Below are 13,182 nucleotides of genomic sequence, written 5' to 3' on the forward strand. Positions count from 1 at the left end.
TTCAAAGATCCTACTATAAAATAGCCGGCGAGTGATTCAGATTGTGTGTTGGATCACGTTTGACTGATTCTGTAAAGTGTGACATTACTGCTTATATTGCATAGAAGCACTGCCATCTGTTAGTAGGCTCTTGGAGTGAAGATGTTTTTCCCGTTGACAAGATTAATCCCAAAGTTTGCCAAGTGCTTGTGTGTGTAGCATACAGTGTATATTACAATCTTGCAAGGCCAAAATAATATTTCCAAACAACATTTTGTGCCTATGTGTAATGACTGCGATCTCAACTATTCACCACATTATGTTTAATTTCATCCTAGAAACATTAGAGATGAAATTGCTTGTTTTCTTTAGTCTGGAAGTTACAAGTTATCATATCAAGGAGACAGTCATGGCCAAAAATGTTGGCACCCCTGAAATTCTTCCAGAAAATTAAGTATTTCTCTAAGAAAATTATTGCAATTACACATGTTTTGTTATACCCATGTTTAATTCCTTTGTGTGTATTGGAACAACACAAAAAAAGAGAAAAAAAGGCAAATTGTACATAATTTCAAACAAAACTGGTCCGGACAAAATTGTTGGCGCCGTCAAATTAATATTTGGCTGCACACCCTTTAAAATAAATAACTGCAATTACTTCCTGTAACCATCAACAAACTTCTTACACCTCTCAACTGGAATTTTGGACCACTCTTATTTTGCAAACTGCTCCAGGTCTCTCATATTTGAAGGGTGCCTTCTCCCAACAGCAATGTTAAGATCTCTCTACAGGTGTTCAATGGGATTTAGATTTATTGCTGGCCACTTCAGAACTCTCCAGCGCTTTGTTTCCATCCATTTCTGGGTGCTTCTTGAAATGTGTTTGGGGTCATTGTCCTGCTGGAAGACTCATGACCTAGGACGAAAACCCACCTTTCTGACACTGGGCACTACATTGCGACCCAAAATCCTTTGATAATCTTCTGATTTCATGATGCCTTGCAGACACTCAAGACACTCAGCGCCAGAAAAAGAAAAACAATCCCAAAACATCTTTGAACTTTCACCATATTTGACTGTATGTACTGTGTTCTTTTCTTTGTAGGCCTCATTCCATTTTTGGTAAACAGTAGAATGATGTGCTTTACGAAAATGATCTATCTTGGTATCGTCAGTCTACAAGACTCCTTACCAGGAAGATTATGGCTTACTCACGTACATTTTGGCAAACTGCAGTCAAGCTTTATCATGTCCGTGTCAGCAGTGGGGTCCTCCTGGGTCTCCTGCCACAGCGTTTTAATTCATTCAAATGTCGACAGATAGTTTGCTCTAACACTGATGCACCCTGAGCCTGCAGAACAGCTTGAATTTCTTTGGAACTTGATTGGGGCTGCTTATCTACTATCTGAACTTTCCTATTGCAACCTTTCATCAATTTTTCTCTGCCATCCACGTTCACAGAAATTAGCTATTGTGTCATGGGTTGTAAACTTATTGATTACGTTGCGCACCATGGACACAGGAACCTCAAGATCTCTGGTGATGGACTTGTAACCTTGAGATTGTTGATATTGTTCAACAATTTTGGTTCTAAAGTCCTCAGACAGTTCTCTTCTCCTCTTTCTGCTCTCCATGCTTAGTGTGGCACACACAAATACACAATGTAAAGATTGAGTCAACTTCTCCCCTTATTATCTGGTTTCAGGTGTGATTTTCATATTGCCCAGACCGGTTATTTGCCACAGGTGAGTTTCAACGAGCATTACATGCTTGAAACAAAATTGTTCACCCACAATTTTGGAAAGGTGCCAACAACTTTGTCCGGCCCATTTAGGGGGTTTTGTGCGAAATTATGTACAATTTGCCTTTTTTCTCTGTTTTTTATGTTGTTCCAGTACACGCAAAGGAAATAAACATGTGAATAACAAAAACATGTGTAATTGCAGTAATTTTCTGGGAGAAATACTTCACCTTATGGAACAATTTTAAGGACACCAAAACTTTCGGTGATGACTGTATACGATAGAGGCCGATCAGTCCTGAGTGATGAAACCTGGCATCACAATGGGGGGCTTGTTTTGATTATTGCAATGAGACCCCCCCATTATCTTCCCAACTGTCTTCTAAGTACTAGTATATATACAGTGCCTACAAGTAGTATTCAACCCCCTGCAGATTTAGCTGGTTGACACATGCGGAATTAACTTGGCATTGTGACATTTGTACTGTAGATCAGCCTGGAAGTGGGAAATGCACTGCAGCAAATTTTGTTTTTGTTTTTGTTTTTTTTTTGTTTTTTAAACGTTAAAAGTTAATTCAGAGTGTCATTTATTATTCAACCCCTCAAACCACAAGAATTCTGTTTGGTCCCCCAAAAGTATTAAGAAGTAGTTCAGGCACCAAGAATAATGAGCTTCACATGTGTGGATTAAAGATCTCTTTTGCCAGCCTTTTCTGACTATTTAATACCCTCCCCAAACTTGTGAACAGCACTCAGACATGGTCAACATGGGAAAGACAAAGGAGCATTCCAAGGCCATCAGAGACAAGATCGTGGAGGGTCACAAGGCTGGCAAGGGGTACAAAACCCTTTCCAAGGAGTTGGGCCTACCTGTCTCCACTGTTGGGAGCATCATCCGTAAGTGGAAGGCTTATGGAACTACTGTTAGCCTTCCACGGCCAGGACAGCCTTTGAAAGTGTCCTCCCGTGCCGAGGCCAGGCTTGTCCGAAGAGTCAAGGCTAACCCAAGGACAACAAGGAAGGAGCTCCGGGAAGATCTCATGGCAGTGGGGACATTGGTTTCAGTCAATACCATAAGTAACGTACTCCACCGCAATGGTCTCCGTTCCAGACGAGCCTGTATGGTGCCTTTACTTTCAAAGCATCATGTCAAGGCTCGTCTACAGTTTGCTCATGATCACTTGGAGGACTCTGAGACAGACTGGTTCAAGGTTCTATGGTCTGATGAGACCAAGATCGAGATCTTTTGTGCCAACCACACACGTGACGTTTGGAGACTGGATGGCACTGCATATGACCCCAAGAATACCATCCCTACAGTCAAGCATGGTGGTGGAAGCATCATGCTGTGGGGCTGTTTCTCTGCCAAGGGGCCTGGCCATCTGGTCCGCATCCATGGGAAGATGGATAGCACGGCCTACCTGGAGATTTTGGCCAAGAACCTCCGCTCCTCCATCAAGGATCTTAAGATGGGTCGTAATTTCATCTTCCAACAAGACAACGACCCAAAGCACACAGCCAAGAAAACCAAGGCCTGGTTCAAGAGGGAAAAAGTCAAGGTGTTGGAGTGGCCTAGTCAGTCTCCTGACCTTAACCCAATTGAAAACTTGTGGAAGGAGCTCAAGAATAAAGTCCACATGAGACACCCAAAGAACCTAGATAACTTGGAGAAGATCTGCATGGAGGAGTGGGCCAAGATAACTCCACAGACCTGTGCCGGCCTGATCAAGTCTTATAAAAGACGATTATTAGCTGTAATTGCAAACAAGGGTTATTCCACAAAATATTAAACATAGGGGTTGTATAATAATTGACCCACACTTTTATGTTTAAAATTTTATAAAATTCAACTGAGCAACATAACTTTTTGGTTTGTAAGATTTATGCTTCTGTTCATAAAACCTACTCTCGTTTGCAGTTTGAAGGCTCTAACTTATTTGCATCTTATCAAACCAGCTAAATCTGCAGGGGGTTGAATACTACAAAAATACATTCCTAGTTTTATTTTAAGTGCCCCAAATTAAAGCTATACAACTCATATAAATTTTAGAAAAAGGAGGAGAACACTGAGTAAAAGCTAAAAGTATAATTTTTATTTACTACATTCGTTAAAATATTGCATACATAATTTAAGTCATTCAATATCAAGATGTAAAGATGAGTAACCCAGTGCAAGGCTGGAGCACCCAATCACAGTGCACAAACATAGGTAGCTAAGATCAGCTGCATAAATTACACACGATGAGGAAAAATAAGTAGTAGCACAGAAAGCACGGTGCACCAGGGGGTAAGTAACTTTGTGGGTAATCCGTGCAGCAATGCCTTACTATTATCAAACAAGAAACTCCTATGGAGAGAAGAAAGCCCACGCCATAGTCATACTGATGGCAAATACCAACAGAGCATAAATATAGGAAGGGCTCCCTCCACGGTTGATAAGGATCAGATGAAAAGCAAAAAGTCATTCATACCCATGTTTGAAAAAGCCTGTGCCAGGTCTCCAGCCCAGCCTCAGCCCCAAACGCATGCTTTCGCAATCTAGCTTCTTCAGAGGGCGTGGTTAAACATATGTCTCATCCTGTGTTTATATCTGCAAGGACCTTCCACCCATGTGTTAGAATGGAGCCAATAGCGATAAAGTAGGCGGCGCATGCGCTCTCAAGCTGTCATGCCCGCGGAGGCCCCGCCCCCCCATCAATCACTCGAGCAGTCACATGGTCCGGCCGTCGCCATGTACGAACCACGGAGTGCAGGAGCGAACAAAGACAGAGAGCGGGGCGCCGCAGAGCAGGGCCGAGAGAGCGCATGCGCACTGTGCGCACCAAGCGCTTCTGCCATCAGTCTCTGGTATATATAGATAATAACTCCTGCATATGCTCATGCTGCCATCAGTTTAAAAGGGGGAAGTTACCCAGATTAAGATTAATGGCCGAAAAAGTGTAATTGTGCCTAAAAACAACTACGAGTCAGGATACATATGTCCAACACAGCATATCCATATCAAAAGTGCAAAAGTGCAATATGCATCAGCAATAAGTATATAATATTAAGGTAAGTAGTCATAATTTACACAGTATGAGCATTTCACACAAAGTATACACTCAATAAAAACAGTATATGTAATACAAGTTCTGGCTTTATGTCCACTTTATTCTTCATTTTGGATTCACTAATGCTGGAGTTATAGTATTTAGAAGTCCATCCAATTAATCCCAAAGGGCAGAGTCCTCACAATATGCAACTTGGGAGTAGCTGGTCCCTGGGGTAGAGGTCCTCCAAACACATAGCCAAAAAGTACATCAAGGCAGGAGGAAGAAAGAAGGAAGGGGTCAAATAGGACCCTAGCCCCTGCAGACTGTAAACATTATATAAAAAAAGGGGTAGAATAAATATCAGAATTTGACCAGAAGCAATAAATGAGTATTAAAACCAGATAAAAACAACACAAGATAAATATATTAAAAACCCATGGCTACAAAGAGACAGGGAGAAGGCAGAGACACATACTAATCATAAGTACGAAGCAAAACCCAATGCTTCATTAAGGCCCTGCGATACCATAGTTCCCAAGAGTGTTATCCAGCGGCATTCCTTTTGTGCCAAAAGGCGTTTGATATTGCCCCCCCTAATGCCACATTGTATATGTTCAATGCCACGCACCATAAAGCATTTAGGATTACAATTGTGGACTTTCCTATAATGGCGGGGTATTGTTTTTAATTGGGAGGGATCTATAGCAGTAGCAGCCGCACAAATATCCCGCACATGTTCACGTGTGCGTATCCTTAGTTGCCTTGAGGTTAACCCAACATAAATTTTAGGGCAACTGCACACAGCATAGTATATTACCTGTGAGGTGGAGCAAGTAATATGCTGCTTAATCCTATATGTCTTATTCCCATCGGCCGTGGAAAAGCTCGTCGATCTCAATATATTTTTGCATGCAATGCACCTTATGGAACAATTTTATGGACACCAAAACTTTCGGTGATGACTGTATACCATAGAGGCCGATCAGTCCTGAGTGATGAAACCTGGCATCACAATGGGGGGCGTGTTTTGATTATTGCAATGAGACCCCCCCCTCATTATCTTCTCAACTGTATTCTAAGTACTAGGATACATAGAGTATCACATCTTCTCAACAATACAGATCTCATATTAACGAACACTTGTCAGGTCCGATACTGCTGTTAACCTTCAGATATAGGGTTAATCTGCAGGTTAATAGAGTCAAGCAGGTACCTGGCCACTGTACTTAAGGTCCAGCACTTGGGAGAAAATGAATTGTATTCCTTCTGGGAGCCGCCAACCTCCAGTCATACAAGCATGTTGACGTGGCTTCTTCACAGCTCACAGCACTGATGCACTGCAGAACCAGCTGTCAGTCAAAGTGCTGGGTGTGCTTACTAAAGTTGTGCAAACCCACCTGTATGACTGAAAGCCAGCAGCTCCCAGGAGAAATAAAATTAATTCTCTCCCGGGTGCCGCACTTTCAGTATGGTGGTTGATCACCTTTCTAATGCTATTAACCTGCAGATTAACACTATATCTGCAGATTAAAAGCATTATCTGACCTGACAGGTTGCCTTTAAATAATACTGACCTTGAAGTGTTTCTTCAATGTAAAAAATAAACCTTAAAACATTTGCAGATCTGCAGATCATGTCATTTTCAGTAAGATATCAATATTTTATTTTATGCCATAAAACTCTCTTTATTATCATAGAGTATCTATGTTTTGATCTTGCTGCAGCATAAGGTTCGATATTTCTGGAGTCCCTTTCTTCAGTTGAGGTCATACCTTACTTCAGGGTCAATGGAGACATGTGCAGAATGGATACAGATCGAGAGCTGCAGAGAAGGAAGCAGATGTTAGAATTTTAACACTAAAGTCTCATTCAGACGTCAGTTTTTCTCGTACACGTGTAATCTCAGATAGCACTCGTGCCTATGATAATCTATGGGGCTGTTTATGTCCGATCTTTTCCTCGGACGGAGGCGGCTGATGAAGGTCCCTGTATTTGCCATCTTAGTCCTCCTGTTAATCTCATCAACACGCTGAACTCCATGGGAAAGCCGCAGTTTCATGATATACTGCAATACCGTGATACTAAAGTATAAACTATAAGTAGTCAAGTGATTACAGGTTCAAGACTCCTAAGGAGACTAAAATATAATGTCAAAATTAAAAAATATATATACAATATATATAGAGAAAAGTTTGAAAAGAGAAATGTAAACACAAAAAATAATAAAGATATCTTGTATTGATATGTCCCAAACAGAGGAAAAAAATATGAATACCGGAATTTTCCATCTTTTGGTCGCTGCACTTTCCACTAAATTGCAATAAAAAGTATTTAAAATTCCATTTATACCCCAAAAATGACATCATTAAAAACATCATTTCAAAGCACACAAAAAAAGTCCAAGAGTGATGCAAAATTCCAGTTCAGAGGTGTAAGAAGCTTTCTGATGGTTTTAGTTATATTATTAGCTATTAGATATATTAAGTTGAGGGTACCTACAATTTTGTCCCCATTTTCGGGGTTTTGTGTGAAATGATGTCCAATTTGCCTTTTTTTCTGTTTGTTTGTGTTGTTCCAATACACACAAAGGAAATAAACACGAGTATAACAAAACATGTGTAATTGCAATAATTTTCTGAAAGAAATACTTCATTTTCTGGAACAATTTCAAGGGTGCCAACACTTTTGGCCATGACTAGAGTTCCATGAATGGAAAATAAGAAAGTTTTAAGTCCCTGAAAATGGCAACAGAAACACTTTTTTCTTTATTCCAAATTTCAGAATTTCTAAAATAATAAAAAATAGACATGTTTAGTATTGAGTTGACATAATCTTATTGACCTGGAAGACCATGTTGTCATGTAATTTTTACAACACGTGAATGCCATAAAAACAAACTCCCACCCCACTCCCCACCCACCACAAAAAATGGTGGGTTTTTTTTGCAATCTCATCATACTTCAATTTTTTTTCTAGTTTTCCAGTACATTGTATGGTGAAATCAATGGTGTCCTTCAAATATATAACTCCCGCAAAAAAAAAAAACTAGGTTGAGGAAATAATAATAAAGTTATGGCTCTTGGAACAGGAGGAAGAAGAAACAAATTAGCTAAAATGAAAAATTCCCAGATCCTTAAAGAGGTCCTGTCACCAGCCTAAAAGTGGCCAATTTTTGCTTTAATTTAATCCCAACTGGTCCCCCCGGAGTATTCCATTGTATATATTTTTTTAAATCAGCCATTTTGCTGGTCTTTACTAAGAAGCATGGCTCACAAGAACCTCTGGGGTGTGTCATTAGGCTGTTCTGGTTTGTTACTCTGTGATCACACCCCCTTAGTAAAGACCAGCAAAATGAGAACTAAATAGAAATCCCACATCTATGAAACTGTACGGTGGAATACTCAGAGGCCCAGCTGGAATAAAGTGCAAAAACTGGCCACTCTTGACTTAGTGACAGCTCCTCTTTAAACTCTTAATTAAAATATATATGTATTAAGATATATGGCTTCAGAAATGTTAAATATAGTCACAAAGAATCCACCAAAATGATTGATTGGAAGCTGCATACAAAAAAACTCATTAAACTCCGATGGCAAAAACTGCCATACTGACCAAACACCGATCAAAATCTTATCCAAAAACACTGATGAAAATCTGTCACTTTTATGAGTACAAGAAAAATCACTGACGTCTGATTGTGGCTTAAGACCTCCATAGTGGACCCAATCCTAAAAATGGAATGATAGAGCTCCTTCTGACATTTCTCGAGCACCCCACGTCTCCATTCACGTGAATAAGTGGCATGGTAATTTCCTGGTGCCCACAACCTTCACTGTTCAGAAAAAAAATGTCAAAGGGACCTCCATTAAGAAAGCAGAGCAAAGGTTCTGTTACAATCTACATGAACTGCAGTAGGAAACCAGGGAACTTGCCAACTATAACATAAGAAAAGGGCACAAAAGGATAATAATAAATTATTTTGCAGGATTGAAGCTATTTATTACTTTTATAGGGAAAAAAAGATGAATATTTGTAATTAAAGGGAAGTTGTCACCATGAAAATGCAGTCCAATCTGCAGGCACCCTGTTATAGAGCAGAATGAGCTGAGCAGATTCATGTATAGTTTAGTGAGAATGGATTCTGTATAAGCTTGTGTTTTATTCCTCTAAAGCTCTGCTGCTTCTGGGATTTTTGGTCCAGTGGGCGGTCCCATCAGTGATTGACAGCTCTGTCAGTATGCACGCTTATATATAAAAAAAGCTGTTAGTCACTGATAGGACTGCTCACTGGACCAAAAATCACAAAAAGCAGATGATGAAAATATAGTTTGTACTGAATATTTTCACACAAAACTGTATATATCAATCTGCTCGGCTCTTCTTGCTGTATAACATGGTGCCTGCGGATTGCACTGCATGTTCATGGTGACAGGTTCCCTTTAATGTACAATAAAACATTTTCAACCTGACCTGACCTGAGACCATGAATACTATCAGACTAGGACTGTATTGTGTTCGATTATGCATGTATGTCCTTAAAGTGTCCATTACAGACATGATGTAACCTGGTGGAGCCTCAGACCCAACAATCAAGACTAATATGAAATGGCTCTTTCATGATATGGCTCTCTGAACACCTCTACAAATGTCACATCCCTTCATTAAACATATTAACCCTGATGCAATCTTTTTCCTAATAATTTTTTATTAATGTGCCTTACAGTTCCATACATAATAACTGGAAAAATATGATGTAATGGTACTGTAAGTTAACACTAATGCTTTTGATTGTACGTTACAGAAGCCGCTGAAGGAACTTCAGGCCTCGGAGGAGGAACAGGCACCATGGGCCTCAGTGCTCGTTATGGACCACAGTTCACCCTGCAGCATGTTCCTGACTACAGACAAAACGTCTACATACCAGGAAGTACTTTGACACCAACCAACGCTGGAGGAAAACGTGACGGAAAGGGCGGAGGTAACAAGAAGAAATCTGGCAAGAAGGATAAGAAGTAACCAACGTTATGAAAGAGTTTGCTTACACCAACAGGGCAGAATTATTTGAACACTTCCCTATGTGAAAAACATAAAATATTAGGGCAATGCTGAATGTCATCTTTGGACGCATAAGAAAATCAATGGCTTGAATGTATCATTGTTAGAGCTGGGTGCAGAATGTCCCCTCCATCGGTGGATTTTTTTGCTTCCAGCTCTGATGATGAGGACATTATTCTGAGTCTCGGAAACAAGTGCCCTGTCAATATTAGCTAAGATTTTGTATTAGTGCAAGATAATTTCACGATGATATGCACTCTTTTTACAAGCTGTTAAAATTTGATTTGCTTCCACACCGACACCTTGTGGAACTTCTTCCATTGTATATAATTCCAGCAAAGTAGTTATTTATAATTTATGAACATTCAGGTATTCGAGGGCAATTCTCTGCTTTTTACCCATTTTCCATTTTGTTTGACTATCTATTGGCAGTAATCAAAGAAAAAAAAAATTGTATTGCTCCAAAACCTGTGTAAGCGGAAATGTGTGACCTGAATGAAACAAAATATTAATTAAGTCTAAAAAAAACTGGATAGTAAGGATATTAACACAAAGGCAGCAATTTTGTAGACTCAACACAATTCTTTAGAATATGACCGCGGAGTATTTGTAAGAAGGTTGTAAAGCACGGGGCGAAAATGGTGAAATACTACTGATGTTACTTAACGGGTCAAATTCTCATGAATCTTGTTTCAGTTCACAAAATAGTTGCATCCGATGCGTGACGTAAAAAAAAAATGTTCCGCAACTTTTTGTTTCCTAAAGTATGTAAAAAATGCTAAATATATATGTAGTGATCGTACAACTACTACTTATAAAGAGTGTCAATGGTCTTGTGCAGTACTTATTTTAATACTGTACTTATTGATGTTTTTGTTCATTTTCTATGAGAAGACTATGTAGGAGATTTTTGTTTCCCCCCCTGATTATGGAGTAAGAATATTCACATAATTTAATGTACATGGAACACTAACGGAAAGTTCTATTTTGTTTGGCGACAAGATGGACTTTTTACACTTCTGCACAAAGAAAATGCATGTCTAATTTTCACAAATTGTCTGCAACTCCACCAGACATAGGGAATTTGTTGCATGTAATCAGCATGGGGGATATTCATTCTTTATATAGAACGGTAAAAGTAAACCTGTCTAGGGCAGATCAAGATGTGTAGGGTTAAGAACTGTAGATTCACCGGGGGAGGAGATTATGACGCATACATACTTGCCAAGAATATTAAAATTCTAACTTGTACATAAATTACATTTTTCTTCATTTTATTAACGATGATATAAAAATGATACAAACATTTCGGAGGCTGAAGTCAACCATCATCAAAAAAAGTACTAGGCACCATCAGGTGCATGGTTAACAAAGGGAAAAAAAAAGACGCAAAGAACAGATACTAATAATCGTAGCATAAAATAAAGTTCAGCAACTTGTTTTTAATTATGTACAGTTACAAAAATGAATTAATGAGAGGAGAAACCCTATTTTTTAATAAAACAATTGTGTAATATTTTCCTACATTAGGCATAATAGATATAAGGCCTTTCTTTATAACCACCCATGGCCTAGATATAATCCTGGGCAGAATTTTAATTTTGGATCTAACCATTTCAAGGTTTGACAGCCACAATTTATTAAATATTCTAGTGCAATCCAGAAGATGAATGTACAGATCGGACCAGTTACAACGGCTTACAGAATTTTAGAGAACAATTGCCTATATGAGTAAAATCACCATCACCACCAAACATCATGGGCTATCATTTCTGGTTGCAAGCCTAGAAATCCAAAATGAACCTATTAAAAAATGACTGTTCTAGTTTTTGGATCATAAATGATGATGATGTTTCTCCTCTGATATAATAGTATAGTCATTCAGTAGAAGAAAATCATGTTTTTTTGGCTAGGATCTTCATCATTAAGTCTACTTATGTCAACGGTGACCTACGTAACCAAGTATAAAGCTAGAATTTTTGGGAACAAACACAATTATTCATGACCATCCCCCTAATCTCTCTTGTAATAGTAACCATTCCCGCTGCTTGTAATACTATTAACTAATGCAGTCATGTGAGTCTTTTAGCGGTAGATACATTTTTGCTATTTTTTCCTTTCTATTGAAGAATCAGAAGGTTACGTCATTGTAGAAAATGCTATTGTCTTGTAAGAATTAAGTGCTTTTCTCATCCCTGTAGCTAACTTGTGGACAGCAGTATTTTAATATTCTCCTATCTTTCTGTGTGGTTTGTGATATCAATGTACATGAGTTGAAATGCATCTGTCCTTTTTGTGTCTAATACTGAATTATACCTACATATTATATAAAAAAATATATATATGCTTATTCCCCTCCCTGTATCCATATAGACCCATGTCACTGCATTACATGCAAGTTTTATACTCTGTTTTTTATATTGCTTTCTTTCTTTGGGAAAAAAAAAATAAATAAAATGTTTTCTTCAAATTGTTGGCGTGTGGAGGTTTTAATTACGTGGCTGCCTTTATGTCTTGCATTGTATTACACAAAGCACAGATAAGAAGTCTTATATTCTTAGAGAGATTGCCGTCTGGTTAAGCTTGTTAGACTTGACCCATATTTCCTTAATGATTTTGTGTCTCCTGCTGATGGCACTGCAGCCGCTTCTCCATGAAATGAGACACAAAGCAGAACGGCTGAGCAACATTCTTCTTAATTCCCTTACTTGCCCTATACCAATACCATTCACTCTTACTGGTAGAACCAGTGTGAAAAATGTATTGAATGGGTGACTTCTTTGGACAGGAGTCAACTATTTAAAGAGTACCTATTATTGCTACAAACCTCTAACAATTCACTGTTTTGATGACGGTTTATCTCCCGAGACCCCACCTATTGCTAAAATGAAGGGACACAAGCATTCTCTTCCATACCGTGGCCCTTCATATCTATTCTGCTGTGGTAGACTTTCTATGGACTTTCAAGGAATCAGTATGCCACATGTTTTGCTCTCCACGGAGATACAAACAGAGCTGAAAGGAATCAAAGTGGCACATGGCTCATCTGAGTTCTTCTGTTAGACAAATAAGAAATTAAGCAATCTAAATACCCGAACCACCATCGGTAAGTACTTCTTCTGATGTGTCAGAATAACATGTTAAAATGATAATTAACCTGTAACTGCTCTGTGCCAGCATAATGCAGTGCCATCTCTATTGTTCCACAGAGCTAAGTGCCAACCAGGTATGAAATTCAATAACACCAGAACGGAGTAGTTTCTTCAAGAAGTATGGATCTACACATAACAATATTGTACTTTTTGTGGACTTTAACATCACAAGGCAACCAATTAAGTATCTGGAAACTGACATAAAATATATAACCATCCAATG

General features: G+C 38.8%; 1 protein-coding gene across 50 annotated transcripts in view; it reads left to right on the forward strand.

Annotated features, from left to right (window-relative positions):
* LOC141164440 (protocadherin gamma-C5-like) overlaps positions 1–12,277 on the forward strand; it is a 533,108-nt gene extending 520,831 nt beyond the window's left edge. For all 50 annotated transcript variants that reach the window (XM_073649721.1, XM_073649723.1, XM_073649724.1 and 47 more), the window contains exon 4: positions 9,554–12,277. In XM_073649721.1, the coding sequence (XP_073505822.1) occupies positions 9,554–9,768 (215 nt within the window). In that variant the 3' untranslated portion in view covers positions 9,769–12,277. The remainder of the gene's footprint in view (positions 1–9,553) is intronic.
* The last annotated feature ends 905 nt before the right edge of the window (positions 12,278–13,182 follow it).

The sequence above is a fragment of the Phyllobates terribilis genome, unplaced genomic scaffold (genome assembly GCF_046119375.1).
Source record: "Phyllobates terribilis strain yellow unplaced genomic scaffold, ASM4611937v1 Scaffold_10__3_contigs__length_209671492, whole genome shotgun sequence".
Taxonomy (NCBI): Eukaryota; Metazoa; Chordata; class Amphibia; order Anura; family Dendrobatidae; genus Phyllobates; species Phyllobates terribilis.